Raw genomic sequence first — 22,097 nt, 5'->3', positions numbered from 1 at the left:
TAAATTAGTAACTAAATTTCATTAGTATGTTTTACTAACCTCAAATAAATAGTAACATGAAAGTTGTACGTGGAATAGAATATTCCTGGTCGTAGATAGCATCCAAGCTAAAGGCGATGTTCAACAAGGTAATCAAATGCATTTCATTTGCACTTATGAGAAAAAAAACCTCTGTGGTCAAATGCGCTTCCATTTCCATGTGTGTAAAATTGTAAAAAATATGATCCTTCTCAAAACAACAACACGAGCCCCGAGCTACGCAAGGAATCGATTAAACCGTTGAGGTTAGGGTAAGCCCTACCGGATCCTTTTCGTTGGTAGCATGCTTTTTCATAACCTCTGCGTACTCGACGGGAACTTCAGCGTTGCTGTTGTTCGCTATTTTATGTTCCTGCACCAGCACTTGATTCGGCATGGCTAGTTGCGATTCCATCGAAACATTCTTTGGACAGCTTTGGATGGACGTAAGGCCAGAGATCGGATCTACCAGCACCATCTGCAGCTCGTTATCGACGTTCGAAAATCGTAAGGCAATATCTTTGGACTGTTTCTTGTCGACCATATTATTGATCTCTAGGTTCGCGTTCAGATGGCGATTGTTTTTGTTCATATCGACGTACGAAACGACCCGGCGTGGCTGTCGGCTGGGTGAATCGTACTCGCTGTTACCGTTGCTGCCACTGCTGCTACTGGCTGTGTCTCGATCCGCTTTGATTGGAGTGCTCGTGATGAAGGATGTTTCCTCGAAATGATTTCGCAAACAGCGCGGTGGACTTATGGAGGAAGATCGTACTGCACCGGAACGGTGGTGATGGTGGAAATGATCCTCGTTGGAACTCGTGGACGAACCACTAGCATTGCTAAGCTTTTTCGGCCTCAAACGTACATCGTTTTCGTAACGAAGTTTCTGTTCAATCGTGGCCGTTTCGATCAGGGGACGAGGCGTGTCATAGCTCTGTAACAGTAATTGTTTCTTGTCCTCGGACAGCTCCGATATCACTGCAGTTACTGCCATCGCCGAGGGTGTTTGATAACGTCCAGTATGCTCAGCACTCGTCGTGTCCACCGTTTCGTACTGCGGTGGCGTCCAAAGACTTTCCAGTCGGTCCTGTTCTTCCTTGCAAATAGCCATCTTTGCACAGTCGACTTCTGCGTGAGCGGAGAATGGAGAATAGACCACAGGTTAGTTTTGTTATGTTCATCCAACAATTATAGCACAGCTTACCATCGACATTAACACAGTACACCGGATTGGAAATAGAATTTTGTTCCATATCGATGTACTTTGCACTGCGTCCCAGCAGATGCTCAAACTGTCCAGCGAGATGCTTAAAGCTGGGTCGCTGCTTGGGATCGTCGGCCCAACACGAACGAACGATGCTGTATCTGAAATATAATAACATAACTCATTACTGCCAAAAAATCTACACTTTTACCATCCCACTTCCATTCAACTTACATTTCTTCAGAACAATTTTTCGGACACTCCATCCGGTATCCTTGCTTTAGCAGATTGTAAAGGTTCTGAGGCGGGATACCGGGATAAGGTGATGCACCGAGCGTTATCAGCTCCCAGCACAGTACACCGAACGCCCAAACATCGCTCTTGGTGGTGTAGATGTGATCTGCTAGCGATTCTGGTGCCATCCACTTAACTGGTACCCGATCCTTGCTCTTCTTCAGATACGCATCATCTTCGTACACGTCACGCGTTAGTCCAAAGTCTGAAATTTTGCATACTTTGCCTTCCGCCAGCAATACATTCCGTGCGGCCAAATCTCGATGCACCAGCTTTATGTCGGTTAGATAAGCCATGCCTTTGCTGATCTGCCATGCGAACGAAAGTATGTCCTTTACCGTGATCGGTTCGACAGCATTCTCGTAGTCTGCATTTAGAACTTCCAGCTTGCGGCTTAAACGAAGATAGTTTCTACACAGCAAGCGCGAAAAGGAATTGTTTAATGTGTGTGCTATTTGGGTCTAAAACACAGCCAAACTTACTTCAACGATCCGTACTGACAGTATTCAATGATCAGCAGTGGTGTGTCTCCCTTCGTACACGCTCCTAGAAGCCGGATCACGTTGGGATGGTTCACTTCCTGTAGCAGCTGATACTCGGACAATAGGGCAAGCAATTCAACTGAGTTTGCACCGGTTTTGAGCATCTTCACCGCAACGGTTGTGATGCCCGGTTTTTCCGGCAGGTCCGTTGCAAAGCCCTTCAGCACTTTTCCGAACTCGCCCTCGCCAAGTGTCGCATCGAGAATGAGGCTGGAGCGTGGAAATTCCCACTTGGAATCGTACTGTAAGGGAATGCAGGTATCGTTAACAGATTGGAAGCATGGAAGCTCTTCAAACGTGTTTAAACAAATAAAGCAAATATTCATGTACGATGATCATCAAATGCAATGGAGGCGCCTGATCTTTGATAAGTCTAGAGCCAGCATTTTTTCTCTAGCTACATACAAAAAGGCTACTTAAAAAGAGACAAAAGTAATACGCTCTACTTACATCAATTTTAAAGTTGAATTCATTTAATCGCGCTGTCAGCGGTAACTCAACATTAAAAATTTCCGTATCATTACTGACGAGGTTCATGCTGATGCTGTTCATTCCACCGCTAGTGCCATTACCACCACTCCCATTCAGCAGCTTATTCTTCATCGACAGTTTGCGGCTAAAGCAGTACAGTACTATCATCACTGCTACCACCATCGGTATCAGGACGATCGCGATCAGGTAGATCGAAGTATGCGGACCCTTTATCAGCCCCGGCTCATAAAAGCTTCCATCGCGTACCGCAGCCGGCGGTGCATCTTCTGCGCCATCGCTCGGATCCCGGCGTGGTCCTCCACTTTCGGAAGACTTTCCTTCACTATGGTTTTTGCCAACAATCGGTACTAGCTCGACATCGCTTCCAGAAAGCCCCACAATGCTGGACGGTGTTGTAGTGGTGGTCGAAGTCGAGCTCGACGTCGTCGTGACAGTTTTATTCCGTTTGTACGAGGGTGGAATGCGTAAAGTGTCGATGCAAGTACAGTGGCCAGACGCACGGCAACTGCAATGCCCGGATGCGGTTTGAATTCCACGTGGTTTGTCCGAATTATGCACACCGAAGATCTCCTTCGTGAAAACGCAATCTTGCGGACAGATGTGTATCTTTTCCCTGTGTCCCATCTCCTCCAGTGGATCACAAATACCGTCCGGACAGTGCGACAAACCAGACGAACAGGTCGGATAGTCTTCGGTCCATGCGACAGGCCTCGGTTCGTCAAACACTGACGTACTGGGGGCACGATATTCACACGGTCCCATCAAACTACCCAACCCGCAAGCACTTTCACACGTGGTACGGTTTGGATGGGCCGCGCAAAATTCTTCCTCTGGTTGTTTGAACGGTACCGATGAACAGTGCACGTTGGGATTCTTATGCATTCGAACCAAAATACTCGCGCTGTAGTTCTTCCATGCTACGGTTATTTCGTGCCGGCTTTCCGGTTTGTTCTGGAAGGCGGTCTCGTTCTTTAGGTAGATGATTCCCGCAATTTTCGTAATTCCGAACGCATTTAGTGGATTGCTCGTAAGCTGGAAGTTCAGATCGACACTGTTCTCCTGCATTAGCTGCTTAAACGATTTGGGCTCCGCAATTCGGGCGAACTTGCGCGAAGTATCATACACTATCGCTTCTCTCGGGTACACAATCTTCGCTAGGTTAGCTTCCTTTTTGCTTTTCTTTCTGCCCGCCTTTTGCTCTCCACGGAAACCACTACCTTCGCCGTAGGGTGGCGCATGAACAATGCCGCTGCTCGTTAGTGCCTCCGGACGGGGCATATCGTACTCATGGATGCGGTTCAGGTTCGTTGTGAGACATATGGACGCATTGGCGAACAGTGATGCGGCCCGGACTGTATCGTACGGGGATAATTCCACCGTTTGGTCCACCGCCTGCAGCGTGACACAGTAGGGGCTGTTTCGCAGAATTCCAGAACGGGCGAAAATGAGCTCTGCCAAAACAAAAACAAATATCCAGTGGGAAGAATTAGCTACGTTTGGTTGCCCTTAAGGGGAAGCATTACTTACTGCATCCGAAGACCGTCTGCTTTAGGCCTCCGTCGTGCTCATTTTCGTACATTGCACAATCGGGATGAAACAGCTCCATAGTGTCACCGTGCAGCTTGTAATGGACACGAGTGTTCACCGGAATGGAGTCGTCGTCGGTAAATATGATCCGGAAATAGCCGACAGTGTCACCCTACAACAAAATGGACCGAAAAGAGCTACTAATTAATACAGGTGTACAGCAGCAGAACATCTTGCAATACACAGAATTGATCTGTTTACAGCACTGAACGAATGAATAATTTATGTCCATGAGCGATTCACCCGCCGGAGCACGTTGGATGGAAGATACTACTACAAATTATTTGATTATTCATACATTTTACCACTGGCTTTCAAATTAACACCATCAAATTTCCATGAAGTGCTAAAAAACATTTCATGAGCACAATCCCTCGAACGAAAATTTTCCTTTTGAACACCAATCGATAACGGCTCCAGCAAAATGCAGCTGGGCCATAAGCCCCCGGAAGTTTATTCCGATTACTTGTACATTATTATGATAGGATCTATTGAGAGGAATACATAACAAGGAATTGCAAATTTATTTTCATTTTTCTGCCAAAACTTTTCCGCTGCCGTAACGAAAAACGTTCGATCGAAGTAATGTTTTCGGAATAAAATTTTTTTTTTGCCTAATTAGCACACAATTAGAGGAACTCAACATTCAAGTCATCGTTTTATTTTAACGATGTTCAACCACCAACAATACCACAGGGTCACGCTTAGGATGTGTTAAATTGTGCGGTTCTGAAAGGGCATATTAGTCTAAAAGATAATGATTGATGCATGAGGTTGTAAAATTAAGCCCCAAATTCGATATTCAACAGAACTTGCCGGAGAATTTGCAACATCATCGAGGTGGTCCACAGGCAGTGTTGGTGTATCTGCACACTGGGGAAAATAAATTAATTTTGCCAATGCTTTTACAACAATGTCACTGGAAAGGTTTCGCTTGGCAGGTTTTTTTGCGCGTAACACCTTGAACGTTTTCTACCAGGGGTTTTTTTTTTCAAATTTAGCCCTGTCGATCAACTGGAATACACATGATTCGATACACAATGCGCCGTGAGAGCTATTTTCGATATATCCTGGCAAAATTTAATAATGGAACAGTAATGGCTTTGTGGACATCTCTTCACACACGTCAGAGTTCCACGCCTTTCATTGCAACAATGAAGTGCAAATTTCAATTGAACAAGACACACATAATAAAATTCCGCATAAAATCTTCCATTATTCAGCTGAGTGACTAGCGGTTTATTATCGGCGAATGATTTACAATATGGAGATTTTCATAACTTCTCCAGCTCACATACATATCGTCTTGGACAAGCGAACTTTCCGGCTTTTGACAAGAACATTTGTTTCATAGCAGCAACCAGAAAAGCTCCCTTTCTTTTAAACGAAGAAATAGTTCAGTTTTTATGTGAACCAACTAATTTTCTTGCTCCAGAATTGCGGACAATTCCTAACAAGCTTCGTTTTGTGAGGGAAAGCTTGACATCAACAATATCGGGACACGAAAGCAAACAAATCCCATTTAATACTCGTATAACAAATGAGTTCACTTTATAACCCACTAAACCATCCCTTTCTTTTAAGGGAAGTTCGAAGATGTTAGTTTTTATGAGTTCTTTGTTCTAGCGGATGATGCCGTCATGCGACAAAACGCAACTGTTCCCTCCCGAATTATCCAATCCCGACAAGCCAGTCTGCCGCGGAAGTAAAAAAGGATATTTTGCATGTGTGTGTGTGTGTTTGTTTGTGCGGGAAATATGCAAATTCATTCGCTCAATCCAAACATGTCGAACGTCCGGTTCTGTGCGCCATCGTTCAAGCACTCAACCCTTGAAGATGGTGCGCGGTAATTTCCATGGCATCAGACAGTATTGGACGGAACGAGAATGAGTTGTTCCTCCGACGGAAGTGCCCATTTGCTTCTGGTGCTTCACCTACCGAATAGGAATCCATGAAAATAGTTAAGCATATGAAGTTCCATTGCACTAAAGATGTTCTTTATTGCAAGGGGTTTCGTTCGAGACGGGAAAATTTTGCATGACCATTGTAATGTGTGGATAGTCTGTGGATCTCCCATCCAGCGTGACGGTGTGAGAACCTGCAACAAAACGACACATGATGTTCAAAGTCATCGAACTCCACGATCCGCTGAAGTGTTCGTGGTCAGTTTCCCGGGAATTAATCAACTGCACGACGAACTGAAATAACTCTAGCATGGCTGAATGTGTCGTTGCAAGGGAAAAGGATTTGTGGATGATTTTTCGGATTCAATCCACACTCAAACCATAGCTATACATATGATCCTCCATATGTCTGTTGAAATGTGGCCGGACTGAGCAAGGACACCGTACACTAGCACGTAGTCCGCCTGTAAAGGGACCTTTTTCCTACGGTCATTGCCGGTTAGTTCGTTTATCCAATGTAGCAAATGAGCTGAGGCTCTATCGGTCTTCTCTACACGCTTCCCCCGATATCTTTGACCGTCGCGTGATTAGCTTACATTAATCAGCGTGATGGGTAAACAACAGTGAAACGCAATGTCTGGCCGAACGAATGAGACGAGAAAGTCCCGCCGCGAAGACAACAAGAGGTGGCTATCCATTCTGCCCTCATCCCAGTAGTAGTTGTTACGCCCATCAAATCCATCGTTCGGCCTCAAACCCATCATCATCCGCCCACCCGGTAGGTGCTAGGTTCCGGTGATTGTTTTCATCACATTCTGCGTACCCAAACACGGCACGGCCTCGGGCCGACTTGTGGCACTTGAGTGGGATTTTTTCTTTGCCGATGTGTGTAACCACCCTTACCACTCGGAACAAGGATCAACGTGAAATGGGTAAATCTCGGAGCAAACGATCGGCCTGTTGTGCGTTGTATGTGTGATGTTCTTTTCCGACTGATGATGGTCAGCAGACATAAGCTGGCCTAAAAGGGTGTAGATGAGTGATTAGTGTGTTTCATGAGTTTCACGGTCAAAGTCAACCCAATTGTCGGGGCTCTCGCTATAAGACTTTCTATTGCACTGGATTGCTCATTTTGCTTCGGTTTTTGGAATGATTTATGCTCCGTGTAATAACACAGTTCCTGATGCTTTGTAACCATTTGAATGCCTAACGATACCATTTTTTAAATGCCTCTACATACTGACCATCGTATGTCATGCCATTTGGTAACGCTCCTTTGGATGGAAGCAATTTTTATGCCAATATTGATACAACCAATACCAAGCATCGTTTCGCAGAAATCTTTCCCTCCGCTACTTTGTGTATGCAGTCGAAGCAGGAAAAGGATCGAATTCATTGTTCAGTCACATTTTTCATATAAACCAGCCAAAAAAATCCCCCTCTACACAAACACACCCACTCCCTGCACGAACATTTTCAATGCCCATTTGTCAACAATTGTCAAACAGCATGCCACCAAGAAATTCAATCCGTATCTTTTTCTCCTCATGCTCCATGTAACGGGTATGACGACCGGTGCTGCGTTTGGAACCTTTTCAGGACTCACGTCAGTTAAAATTTGTATCGAATTACGCATGGGGAGGTTCAAATCAAGCTAACGAAACGGAAAATGGCCTTTAAAAGCAATATCAGATTGTAAGCGGAACGAATCGAACCCTATCAAAGTGTGAAGGTGAGAAATATCATGTCATTGCAACCAAATTAGTTGGTATTATGGGTTTCAAGTATTAGCTGTTGCTTGTTAGCAGCTTGGAAAAAGACATTATGAACCCATTTTTAACAGTCATACAATGTAAAGGTGTAACTAGAGAGAAATCCATTTAATAGTAGCTGATCATTTGCTTCAAATGAAGATCAGGTAACTAACATTCTTTCGTTGCACACCGTAAAATGTTAACAAAACAGCAGTTGTAAAATTTATAAACCCAAAATAAAAGTTAAAAGGTTCACAACAGGTGTGGTCAATTTACTGTACCCACCCATCCTTCAATGAACCAAAACAGCGTAATGTTTACATTAATACCGATGGCATCTTTGGCGCTTTTTCATCATGTGGCATTTGCTTACTGTTTGTTCAGGGATGACACTTTCCACGTAGACAAGCTGCGTCAACACATCAGCAACTTCGCCGAACGATACCAACCAGCCCCCCACACACAAAACCACTCACCCCATTAGCAATGGGGCCATTTTCATCATAAATGCTCCTTCGCCCCAATAGAGACCAGAGCTATTTAAGACCGGGTTTTTCATTTGTTCCATTGCCGAGGATGACATCCGTTTCACAGGTCCACATCGCTTCACTATCTTTTGTGTTTGATGAAGTCATTAAATTTTCATCGTTCCTCGAGCGCTAATCACCGCTTTCACCCTGGCTTGAGCAATCGTTTCCCCCATTTTAACGCTCAGCTCGATTGCTCTCTTTTACGCCGAATGTCCTAACCATATCTCCTCACCGACCGATATGTACCGCGTAAAGGGAGCATCGTTTTGGGGTCAACTCAACTAATTGAGTACGATGTTCCACAGCGGGGTAGGTATTTCGTTGCTGTTGGTCATCGCTGAACTGCCTCCTGAAGGGAGAGCATCGCTCATTACAGCAACGTAAACGGAAACCGTAGGGATGTCCATTCCAATCCGCCCCACTAGTTTATGATCGTTGCGCTGTCCTTGGTGTGCTTTTTGTTATGCTTTCTTTTGAGGGAGCAGAAAATGACAAGAATTCGATACATTCTTAATTATATTAGCCTGCAGGCGTTCCGGTTTCTACCGGCTTTTGTCAGTGCCAATGTCCAACAGTATAGGAGCACGAATACCTTTTAATCTTAGCTGTACGTTGAGTCTTAAATCAGTATCAAGAGTAATAGCAGCTTGTCGCCTGCTGTATAATCATCCTATAACAAGATTGAGATTATAGAGAATGGAGCTTTTATGGAGCTAGCTGTGACGCTTGTTTTCTCTCTAGAATTAAATTTTACTGTCGTCCAAGCAAATGTAATAAACTAAATCGCATCATCAGTTGTTGTAATCCGCTGCGTAGCAAAAGGGCTTACATCGCTTATATACACAATCTTTCAGCGATACAATTCAATTACGCAAATGGAACGTCGTTTCCACAACCAGTGCATAGTTCTAGTCGCTGAGAAAATCATGAACAAATGGAGGCAAAACTATTTGACGTTCAACTGTTTGTTAATATGTCTTCATCTCCTAGCCTATCGTCAAACGTTTTCGAATAAATTGCTACTGCAGATTAAGTATTTGATACAGAAAAGCTAGAGCTAATTAAATTTTTAACTAAAAATTCCGATAACTCACCTGATTAACGTGTGGATCATCCACATACACTTGATAACTGTGCACATCACCCTGTTCTGCGTGATGCATTGAACTATCCGTTTCGTTCAATTGCTCCAAACGAGGCAAATTGTCGTTCCGATCCAGCACATTCACCGTGATCGTTCGATCCACTATTTGAGATTCACCTTTAAATGATTGCAATTCAGTGTCCGAGGGTGGCACCTGTTGCAGCGTGCACCGTACGCTAGCTTGCAGCGTTGGTCCTGGTGCGTGTGTATCGTGATCAAACGATACCTTCGTTCGTAGTGTTCCCTCGTTGGGATCTAGTAGTAGATATTCGTTGCTATCGTTTCTATGGCCGGCCGTTGATAGTAATAGTTCGTACTTGGGTCGATGCTGGGGACACAGTCGACGGTAAAACGTGGGTCCCACCGCACCGATCGTCCATCCCCTTGGTCCATTTTCTGCCACCCGGTACTGTGCCGTGTCCCAGAAGCAGGCACGCTCCGGATGATGTTCGCAGAAGCTGTCGAGCGAATCTTCCGCCACCGGCACAGGATCAATGGTGAGCGTCAGCCGGGCGGCTGGTATAACACCGTGGGCAAACGGTGAATTAACGCTTGCATTCACTGCTACGATTACGAACTCGGTGACGTTCGACAGGGTGTAAATCTGTGACGTTATCCACAACGCGCCCGTGCCAGAGTCCACCTTAAGGTACTCGGTATTGGGTGGACTTTCAATCGCATAGCTATAACCGTCCGACTGGTCGATGGCGTTTGTTCTCAGCTCGCTACCCGTGGACAGTAGATGCAAGTTGACGATCGGTTCGTTGCGTAGGATGATGTAGGATTCCTTCGAGATAGGTAGTGTCACGCGGAGCTTCGAAATCGAAAAGTAAACACCGGCGGTGGATGATGCTGTGAAAAGAAACCATAAAAAAGAATGAAACCATTCCCATGGCCAATTCATTGAAGTTAGATGGATTCAATTAAATATTCAATACGAACTACTGAAGAGCGGATGAAGCACATCATTTAATGTCAAAAGAATTCACGTAATTTGGGTCGAGTTTGTTCAGACTCGTTTCGTTTTAAATTGTACCTTCGTTCGATGATTATTTCAACACGAAGGATAAGAGGCTTCAGTTATTGATTTGCCCCAGTTAAGTACGCACGAATTTCGCAAACAAACGTAACAAAATTCACTGGTACATTAAACAGCGTCTCTTTAAAAAGATATTTACTTAGGCCCTGTTCGTCATCAACCAAATTCTTAATAACAAACATAGTAAGGTCTTCCTCCCACATCAACCCCAGAATATATCCTTACAAACCATACAATGAATTACAAATGCGAGGAGTGGAGTGTGTAGCAAGCAATTAACCTTTAAAAGCAAAGTTTATTTTCACATCATTTACTTAGTTTCTAGCATTTGAAGCGTATTTAATTGCTTTGCTGAACGTTTACCATCCATGCTCCTAAAGGGAGTTCACTGAAATCTGATCATCCAGTAGCGGCAATAGCAGCAGCTGCCTGGAAGCTTCCCTCATCAATTAGAGTACCTTCTCTAACGGGAAACTCCTCATGCTCACTGTAGTCACGGCGAAGGGGTGTATGCGATATGACATGATAAGAGAAAGCACGACCAGAACCATGCCGCGACGGTGTGCAGTTGGTAAAGATGATGGAAAACTTGCTCTAATCTTCATCAACACCTTCGTCAACATCGATCGCACACTAGGGGGGGTTGGAAATTATGTTTTTCAGCGGCACGCTAATGACCGGGAAGCTGACGGACGCCCACGAAAGGTTCACCACCACTCACTTTCCAATAGCTATGGCAATTCCCTTTGTACGTTACGACCTGATTAGAAACTCATCACATTAGATTAGCCATTTACGAGGTCCGGTAACGATAGTTTACCGAACGGCTCGTGTAAAAAAAGGTAGCTACAAGCATAGGGGGGGGGGGGGGGGGGGGGTGAAGCTGCTCATCGTTCTTGAGCCACAAATGAACCATTTGAGGGAGTACCATAAGGAGAACGGGTGCGCACTAAGGATGGATTATATTTTCTCAAACGCTATCCAACAAGGGTGAGCAGTTTGATGGAAATATCAATTAGCGTTTTGTTACCCTCTAGTTACACGCCATTTTTTCCCCACTCGGTTCTGTCCTGTTTTTCCCCCAGTTGGCAAACAGCAAGACAGACACGTCCATGTACCTTCATTGACGCAGAGACACCCGGGTGGTGATATTAACTGGAGCTATCGTATAAGATTTCTAACGTCCCTAAGAAGGCAAATGGCGGACAAAAAGAAAAGGGTGAAAAGTGAACAAAAAACCCTTCCCCCGTACTGTTAATACACGCTAAAGATTCTTTATCCGTTCAAAGAAATTCAATACACCGACACATAACAGCTTTTCACGCATTTAAATTCAACAGGAAAAGATCACCACCGTGTCAACGTGCATTTTCGATCAACACTTCGGAGCAGGGTGTATAAAACAAGCCACCTCTTTTTTCCGGAAAACAACTAATAGAAACAAATAATGCTTATGCATTCCTGGAACGCAACTTTGCGCATCCATTTATGGGATTCGAACGAAATTTCCCAACCCTGCTGACAGCAGCTTTTTGTGTCGTTGCGGTTTCAGTTCGCGTGAAAAGTTCGTAATTTGGGAGTTAGAGTGCCCGACCCGGCAAACATGTCCTTTCGCACCTACAGTCCTTTTTGTTGCTTTCCCGCGGGGCTTACGTGTTTGTTCGGTGTACCTGACGCATATAAAACACTCCTCTTCAGCGCCAATGGTGAAGCTTCGCTATGGTGCAAATTTTTGTGTTTTAGGATTTTTCCCTGCCCTTATTAACACCATAAGTAGAATGTTTCCATCCGGAGGTGATTATAATAGGGCCAACACTACGACTCAGCTAAATGTCAATACACGTGTGTCCATTGAATGTCATTTTTGCTGCGACATCCCAGAACTGCCTCAACGGATGGAAAGAGTTTTCCCTGGGTTTCCACGCTTTATAGTCCCAGTTTGATATGAATCAATCACATAACAAGCGTCTGATTGAATATTTCAGTTATGTGTGGAATGTAGGAGGCAAATGGAACCCGCTTCGTATCATGTTTCTACAGCTTTTTGTTTGCCTTTATTCAGACACATATCCATGATCGAAAGTGTGCGATAAAATAATAAAAAAAACAAACGTTGGTTCGTTTCATTCAGAAAAAATTTAATTTCATTGGCGTAGGAGTTTCCCGCTGTTCTCGGAAGTTTGTGTTGGAAACGGTAAAAGGACACGTGTGGATGGACAATATTGATGCGATGGTTAACTGGATTCAAAATTCATAACATTTTAGTTTACCTACGGAAGTGTTGCAACATTTTATACAATTATTCGTATTATAACTATACGATTAGACTTTGGTAAACAATAAATTGTTTCTATAAAGTATAATGTACAAACTATAGGACAAATAGTAAAGAAATTTAATACCAAAGAGCAAACGTCTTGACAGTAATTGCTTTTTTACGGCAGTCAGATATCTGAGCTTTACATTCACTTCAGATTGCTGTTCTGGTAAATGATACCCATCCACAGCGTCAAATAATGAGGTAGTGCCTTGCAGAAAAAGGTTGTAATACCAGGACATTGTTTCAGGTGATGGCAAATGGATCGAAATAAAATCATAACACCAAACTGGATGGATCAATTTCATGTTGAGTACTGTGAGCTTCTCAAGCATTCTACAACCCATTAGAACCGTCTTTTGTTATGAGATGTCAAGTCAGCGAAGATGATTAAAGGCTTTATGAGTTTTACCACACCATTAAAGGTGAGAAATTATAAAGAAATTATGCTAGGAAACGCTGCGTTTAAGCTGTCTAAAATGTTTCCGATGCTGATCTTGGGCACTTGGTTTAGTTGGGAACCATTTCCAGAATTATCTAATTGTTAGGGCAGGAATGTAATATGTGAACGTTTCACCTATTATGGCGTTAGTTTAGTAAGTTTAATAACTTCATTATAAGCTAAAAGGCTTTCAAAGTCTCTGCAATCAGTTGCTGAACCACCAGGGCAACATAAGCTCCCCGTTGTAAGCTCTGGGTCACGGTAATTAGCCTCTGACTATAAATAGTGCATGTGACATCAATCTTCCCACACGACGGTGTGCAAAGGGCAACCCAAAATGACACAGGAAGCAGCAGTACAGAGCACATCCTCATCGTCGACGTTTTTCCCGGCCAAACCTTCTTAAGCTAAACAAGCGTACATTTCGTACCGATTGCACATCAAGTGCAGCAGCTCCATCCAGCCATCGATCGATTATCGTTATGGGGGTATGATGAGCAATGATAGGAAGAGAAAATATACGGCCATCAATCACACTACTATCCACCGGGGCTGCTGCTCGCTATGTTTGTTTTGGACACGCGTCCGCAGACAACCGAACCGTGCGACAACACCAACGCGACGTATGGTAATTCGATAATATATTTATTGATGATAACGATAATTGTCTTATCTTTGTGTGCGCGCGATTCGCGGTTTAGGTAACCGAATGCTGACGCAGAGAGAAATAATAGCAGCAACACACACTCTGGCCGCCGCCATCGGGCGGTTCATGTTGATGAAGCTGCATATCTCCGTTCTTTTCTTTTTTTGGGGGTAATTCCTTTTACTCTTTTTCATTGTTGACACGGTTCTACACTTTGCCGGCGTGCTTTGGAAACGCGGGCTGTCGAGCTGTTGCTCTGCTGCCCCGCTTGTCACGATTTATCATTTCGGGCGAGTTTCATTTTTTAAGTTCGTTTGCGTCACTGCTTTCAGTTGCAGTTCATCCGGTGGGGAGACCGTTGGACCCCACGCAACGGGGGTGATTTTCCGGGAGAAAGAATAAAGCCGTCGTGTGCTGGGAAAAGCAAACATGAGCATTAAACCGCATAACCAGTTGGAGCCGAATAATGCAAGCGCACATTTTCTCGGAAATTGATCTTACAAACTTTTATTCACTCCTACAACGATGTTTACACGTGCGGAAGCCTTATTCGATTTTCTTGAAAGGAATAAAACAAGGTTTTTGACAAGTATGTTACGTTCAAGCATCTTTTCGTGTACTATTATCATCCACTCATTTCCTGTGTAAGATGAGAGTGGACGTTAAATTTTCTCCATGGGTATTTACTATTAACCCACTAAGTGTGTTATTCTTGCAAATATAAGCGTAACAAACAGGCTTATGAACTCCATCGCCGCCCCCAGCCATGTACTTTTGCCAGTAAGTCTAGCTGCTCTTTTTTTAAAAAAGAGAAACATAACACCATACGATGCTTGGCGTATACTATGTACAAACAAAAAAAAAGTCAAACGGAAAACATAATTCATTCATAAGCAGCCATCGGAGACGGTATTCTCTTGGCGGAGGAGCAATTGGTATTTCACAAATTTTGAAACAGCTTTAAGCGTGGGCTCAGCTCAACTTTAACGTCCAAAGCCACAAGCACAACATATAAAATGGCAAACATGAACGACACAAGCTAAGTGCTTGCGGATTAGTTGTAATGTATTTTGTTTTCAATGAAAATTGTTTTGTCATCACAATTGGTGGTTCGCGCGAGAAAGAGTGGAAAATGTGTGGATGGCTGGGCAGTAAAAAATGTTATCAGTCAAAATTACTTTATACAAACGAGCTCACTTCCACGAATTGTGCCACTTACCTCCGCCATTGAAAAAATATATTTCATGTTCGTATTACGCTCTGCAGGTATTTGTCCTTTTTCTGTTATCTCTCCAAAATGACCGATGGCATAATTTAATCGCAAAACTTGTACCTATCAAACGCGTTAACTTGTGAGAAGAGAAAATGTGCATAAAACCTCATCCATCAGTTCTCACGCGTAAATAAAGTTTCACACAAAATAAAAGGCATTTTGGCAAAATGGAAAAGTCTGTTCGCGACCTCCGCGTTCAGGTAAGAATGAAGTTGCGTAACTTTTGTTTTGATTGATTTAAACATCAAACGTAGGCGAATAATTCGGCTTGTGCTCATCTACCAAAAATACGAGTTTCAAATGTAATGTTTCAAAAGAAAAACAAAAAAGGGAAATATGATCATCACACAAACGGGATTCTGTTTCCCGTAGGGATGACCTCCATCGGTTCCCAGTTGCCATTTGTTTGTGGTTTATCTTCCGTTCAGATAAGCATCGGAAGCGGAAGAAGAGCAACAACATTCCAACCCACAAATGGGATATGAATATTTATTCCAGTTTGTTGTTTCGTTACGCATCGTTCCGTCAATTTGGTGAAAAATGTAATATTCTTGCTCTGTAGTGGATCGCTTTCTGTTTCAAAACAATCCGATTTCTTCGTTAGTTAGACGGCAAGAAACGACATCAGCTGTAAGACAAGACCTCCTCCACAAGTATTCACAGACAGTCTCGCAAGGAGTAGGAATAAAAAAGTCACGTTAAATATTAGCCTTTTAAGTCTTTTTAAGGCAAGTTGTATCGAGAGGTATAAGAACAGGATGAGACTACAATGAGCGGATATCTGCGTTGAGCTCAACGTATCCCCAATAGATTTGAACCTTTGGGGAATTTTGCGGATGATGCGTACGGCTCGGATAATCCTTCTCAGTACGCCACAAACCTTTGTACAACTGAAAGCTCGATCAAGTCAGGTGTTGACAGAGCGCCAATATTCTTTTGAATTAAGATCCTGATCGACTCCGAAGAAGCCCGAAGAACATCTGCTCAGTAGCCTCTTTCGTCGCAAGGAAATCATCGAGAAGACTTATGGATGTCATTCAACTCAGATTACAACAGTAGAAGCTTTAGCAGGATCAGCTATAAGGATGGAGGCGGTCAGACCCGTGGAGATCGCTGAGATTATCGTTCGAGTAAGACGGTCACAAGGGAAGTAAAACCGATTGAAACTAAAATCCTGGACTACCCTTTCATAAACCGTCGATATGGCTATGCTAAAATCAATTTGTTTTATATCATATATCTCAGTTAGTTTCGTTTTGGGGCAGGACTTCACACGGCAGTACCGGGACAAAATCCCATCCTGATCAATTTCTCGTACGCACGACTGTCTATCCCGCTGTGGGTAAAGCGAAGTCGAAACCCATAAAACACACCAAGGAAAATGCTAGCCGCATGCGGATTAGTCGAATAATAATAGAAGCTCTTTGTGTGCTTCGTTTAAAATTCAATCGGCTTATGCATACTCTTCATTAGTTTTTTTCCCTACAATTTGTCAACGATGCATACGTTAAAATCAGGGTAAACATTCATCAACGATACCAAACAATCAAGTCGGCAGTCGGAACGACGCAAATCTTCCTTTGCCACCGGGCAGCAAAAGGAAGGAAAAGAACCGACATAAATCGTCAAAAATTGCCAACGATGCTAAAACCCTTCGATCATAATGAATTCCAGGGTCGTTCCGCACAAATTGATTCGCGGGGCAATGTGCGTAACAACGACTACAAATTGATGATTATATTATTTTTCAGGCGGATCCAGAAAAAGGGAACACCAAATTCGCCACCATCGACCGTCGAACCATTTCACACATTTACGTAAAGATTAAAATTTATTTCCATTAATTAGTTAAACAAACGCCACCGCCACGAGCGACGTGGTGCGGTACGTGCTGAGTTCCACGACCGTCAGCTTCGACGCCGTCCCTCCGCAGTGTTGCATGTTCTGGGTGTGCTTATGTTTGCGAGTAAACTCCCAGACTCGATTTACGACACGATCGAAAACCGCACATTTTTGTTTGATTTTGTCACTTGGCGCGTGAAATTGAGACGAAATCGTTGTCGATGGTAATAATCACAATCTCAGCGTGTCCGCGAGATCTATACCAGATACTCTCGTTTATTCGATTCCTCCTACCCCCCCCCCCCCCCCCCCTCCCCCTTGGGGCCAGTATGTAATCGTCTAACGGGATGATCGCGTTGAAAACGCTGAAGTGGTCGTTGGATGATGATTGGTTAGTAACTGCCTTGTGTAAACACAGAGCCACAGCGCGTCAGGAGTGGCGGGGGAACCCTTAAGGGCAAACGAAAGCGAGGATGTAGCCGAGAACGGAACGAAAGCTTTTGAGAGGTTCCGACAGCAACCAGACTGAACCACCACCCACGTCGTCAATAGCATTACCCTACGTTTTCGGCTTGGAAGGTGAAAGAAACGGGAAGTACTTGACAGCATCCTCCACGTTCCTCGCTTCGGTACCCCACACCCGGATCTCTAGGACTCCCGGTGTAGCACGGAAGGGAAAACTGACTTCGCTTTCAAAAGGGAATTTCCTTCCAGAGCACACCGTACCAACGCTGCGCTGTGTGTGTCCCCGAAAGTATGTTTGCCTGTGTATGTAAGCTTGGTTCGTCTGCAGCGAACCAAAGTGTGTCCTTCGCGAAACGATACTGTCCACACGCGCTCGTGGCAATGGAAACGGGTGGGCAAAATTGCTGTGATTTATATGCCAAAACCGGGCCGCGCTTACCATCGTCCCATCCGATTTTTGTTTACTCATCGAACTTCCCATGCCCGTTTATCGCGCACTCATCAACCGGCGAGAGCGTGCGATGATGATGGATTTCGTGGAATTGATTTTGCTCTCAGGCGTGGTAATTGTTTTCGCCTTTGTTAACTTCTGCCGAGCGCCCTTTTTGCAACAAACCAGCGCAACAGCAAACTGTTGGTGGGCTTTTTCCTGCAAAACCGATTAGGGGCGCATATACAACAAGGCAAGTGCGGTTGAAACACCACTTAAGCTCGGTGACTGATTGCTAGTGGCACGATGCCGAGGAAAAGTGTGCCGGACAGGATGCTTTTCATCTGGATTGTTTTTTGTCTTCTTGTACACTCTCTCCTTTGCTTGCGGAAAGGTTTCGCTAAGCCGTCCTAATCGTTTCGAACAACAGAAAGAGGAAATCCCACTTAATAAGGCGTTCGCTTTAGACCTGATATGTTAATAATTTTTCAAATTTTAAGCAAAATTGTGATAATCTAGCCGATGGTATCTGACACATCCAGGGGTACCTAACGTAGGTAAGGGTATTTAACGAGCTAGTCTAAGCAATATTAGTATTCTTTCCTTTCTTATACCATATAACTGCATTAATTATTGACGGATTTCTACCTCCAAAGTTGCTTTTAAATTTGAATTTACGTTATAATAAATCGGACACAATTTACTCTTGCAATTTCGAAAAAAAAAATGGTTAATCATCCAAACGTTTTACGTTTGCCTATGAAAGTAGTGTAAAAGCATCTTTTCTAATGCCCTCTTTACGTTGTTTCTTCCAGAAGATTGATGACGCCCTACATTACAAAAGTACTTCCGTATTCCTAGAAGGTCGACCCGATCCCGACCGCTCATGAATCAATAAACACACAAAAAAAACTTACAATACGCTTGGGATTTATTTTTTCTCAAGAACAGCGCCAAACATTGACAACCGAGAAAATAATCAGCCGTGGACTCAACCTTGCTGTGCGTTTGGCGCGGATGAGGGTTTGTTGAATGAATCCCCTCAGCTTCAATTGGGCAAACTTGAGCAGAGGTTTTCCCAAAGCGTCTCACAACAACGGTGTGCCCGCCTTGATTCCACGAACGCAGATATCGAGAAATTTCCCGCTGCTTTCCCATCTACTTGGGCACGCGTTGCGCCCCACCTATCGACGGAATTTTCCGACGTTCTCTGACAAGGGTCACGATGGCTGAAGGAAAATCGGCCCCACCAGAGCGCACCCAAATAGCGGAGTAGCATCATCATGTTTGGCGAAGGGTTTTCTTTACATTAATCGTATCGAGGCACACACAGGAGGGAATGCTTTAGCGTATGAAGTGACGCCGTCGTTCCAGACTGGACTAGCGAAAAGACGCATTTAATCAAAAGCGTTTCTTTGCTTAAAAAGGCCAAACGACGGAGATACAATCCTTTTCTGCATAAAGAAGGAGACACAAATGTGCTAGAGAGATCCCCAAAAGCTGGCCGCGTCATCTTCCGTGCAACGGCACAACCTTCTTCTAGGCAGGATGCAAACAATTCTGGCCGTGGGCCAAAACGGCTAAGCGTATTTCCCTCCAGCAAGCGTGTTGCGACAAAACTGACAACATCTGACTCATCACCGGATGCATAACCCGTGGAAGAAAAAAATTCTGGCATCAGGTTCAATCAACTCGGAAAAGCAATTTATGCACCTTTGTCGGAAAGCAACCAGTGTCCTAAATACACAGTGTAGTGAGATCAAAAAAAGGTTGTTGAAAGGGATGGCATTGTACGGAGGTACGGGGTTTGAAGATGAAAAATAATATCAATATTTTACAAAACCATTTGACTTAAACTAATAACTTTGCTTTGTTAACATGAAGTTTTTAATATAAGTTCCAAGTTCTTATAAAAATTAATGTAAATTTAAGGTCCGCGAGGGATTTTAATTTGTTTCGCCAATTTAGCATTGTACGACAACAATACAGATAATGTTTTGATAAATCACAAAAATAACTCAGTTTGTGTTGCTATTTTTACTCCGCGCGGTTTAGAGAAACGTAGATAATTTTGTTAAACCAAACAAAAATCCCATCCCGAATGGGTAAACCCCCGAACCAACTGGGAACCCCGATCTGGGTTTAGATCATAACTTGACCGGGTATGAGTTTACTACTAAGTTACAGATAATCGGTCAAGCAAAGAACAATAATGTTAGAAATATGTGTTTGAAAGTCTATTGGTGCTAAAATACCACGGAAACCGGTTTGTTGCTTGAGAAGTTTAATGTATTTCCAATTATCGAGCATCGCGTCGCTATAAAACTACTCCATCGGACGCGTTGACCCAAATACTGTTCAGCATAGTTTCATCCATTAAATGTAATAAAAAAACCCGTTTTCTCAAATCCTTTTAACCACAATTTGATCATTCCCATCGCTCGGAGGATGCAGCAAACAGTTGTCCAGTTTCAAATTCACCAGTACAACGCCGATAATCCATTGTTTGTAGGATGAAAAAAGGGAAAAAGTCATAGCCGTTTGGTAGTGCCACATTCTCTCACGCTTTGCCTCCATATCGAAATTCCTTAAACCGAAAAGAAAAGCCAGCAAATACTACCCTCAACGCAGCAACTCAATTCAACTTGTGGAAAAGCTGGCAGGAGAAAAGGACACCCATTTCACAATGTGCTAAAATGTGTTGGATGGTAAAGACCACTCTGTTGCCAGGGGTCCATCACGCTGGACATGGTTGGTGAGAGAAAGTTTTAGCTTTAATTTCATTTTTCGATTCGTTCCGAAACGAATTTGATCCGGAATTCCTTCCCCACTTCACTGCAGTTCTCAGTTCTCCCATTGCCACACGTGATTTCCTGGCGGCTAAAGTTCACATTTTTTGCTCGCATCTCAACCAAGAGACGAGCAAAATACTCCTACTGAAAGATGCTGCTATCTGAGAGAAAGAAACCAGGACAATGTGATGCTACTTAAAGGGCGAAAAACTTTGTCCGTTAAAACGCGTTTCTAATCTTTTCTTGTGCAACGCGATACGATGGAAAGTAGTTAAAAGAATTACCCCTACATCGGAACCATCCTTGTCCGGTTTTCTTTTCTGTTTTTATCAAGTTTGGTTTGGTGTAACCAAATGTGTAACCTTTTCCTGCCAACTACAAAATCTGCCCCGTAAACTAGTGATGGTGAACAGTTTGGCGAGCTTGGTTTATGGTTCTACATTCGATTTATTGAATCAGGATCATTGTCATCCAATTCCAACGTTCCGGCCATAATCAAAACGATGCGTAGCCAAGGGAGCTGCTTCTGATTCATCGTAAAAATATTGTGGTAGATTTGATGCTACGGAGTTCACCGCTTAATTTATGTGAAATGTTTATTACATCTTCCGATCCGAGTAGTTGCAATGTTTAAATGTTGAGAGAATATTTTTTCGTTTAATAAATTCCAACGAAGCTCAACAATGACCAAAATAGAGCGTATAAATCACCCGCCTGTAAGACTATGAAAGTTTTCGGCTTAATTTCGTAAACCGCCTAACTCGCTATTGAAAATTCACAAAGGTGGCCCTCTATTGAAAAGAAACCATTTAAGGCAATGCAAATAAAATATGAATTAATTGTAATTACTCACCGAGTGCCGCTGGAAGTAAGCACGTGATACAGCAAAGAACTGCCAGCAGCATCTTCGTCCAAGAATCTCCCACCAGCTGACGATGTCTTCGAAAAGACCCCTGAGCTGTCGGCAATTGTTTCCGACGAAGGAGGAGTCCGTTATCCTGCTCGCGAGCTTCGGCAAGGATAAAATGTCTTATTAACGGCAGCATGGCGATGATAGCCGGATGTGTTATGATGCGTTTTGTCTTCTACCGGCAGAATTGTTCATGCGAGGGTCGAGACCGACTCAACACCACCAAGACAATCTCCACCTTGTACTAACACCACTTATACCACTTGCGCGTCGGGATATCGTTTATTCGTGTCTTCTGCTCTCCTCCGGCTTGCTCAAGCTGCCACGACGTAGTCTATATAATTTAACACCGAGTTTGGTATGTTTATATGTTCTGGAAGATGATGATGCTCCTTCCAGTTTCAGTTCCAACCTCCAGCACGGTGCCAAGGCGAATGGTTGTACTGCAGCAACATGACATCGGTGTGGT

At 43.6% G+C, this 22,097-nt stretch overlaps 1 protein-coding gene across 1 annotated transcript; it reads right to left on the bottom strand.

Moving 5' to 3' along the window:
* Nucleotides 1–271: 271 nt before the first annotated feature.
* Nucleotides 272–21,764, bottom strand: LOC128715930 (uncharacterized). Its single transcript, XM_053810852.1, has 8 exons — nucleotides 21,572–21,764; nucleotides 9,423–10,324; nucleotides 4,081–4,252; nucleotides 2,512–4,004; nucleotides 2,002–2,303; nucleotides 1,460–1,930; nucleotides 1,226–1,386; nucleotides 272–1,149 (listed from the first exon to the last, which is right to left on the bottom strand). Exons 1-8 carry the CDS (start codon nucleotides 21,762–21,764, stop codon nucleotides 272–274), a joined length of 4,572 nt encoding a protein of 1,523 aa, XP_053666827.1.
* Nucleotides 21,765–22,097: the final 333 nt, after the last annotated feature.

This window comes from Anopheles marshallii, chromosome 3 (assembly GCF_943734725.1).
Source record: "Anopheles marshallii chromosome 3, idAnoMarsDA_429_01, whole genome shotgun sequence".
In the NCBI taxonomy this organism is placed as follows: Eukaryota; Metazoa; Arthropoda; class Insecta; order Diptera; family Culicidae; genus Anopheles; species Anopheles marshallii.
Note: the sequence above shows the minus strand (reverse complement) of the source record. Positions and strands in the feature narration are given on the sequence as shown.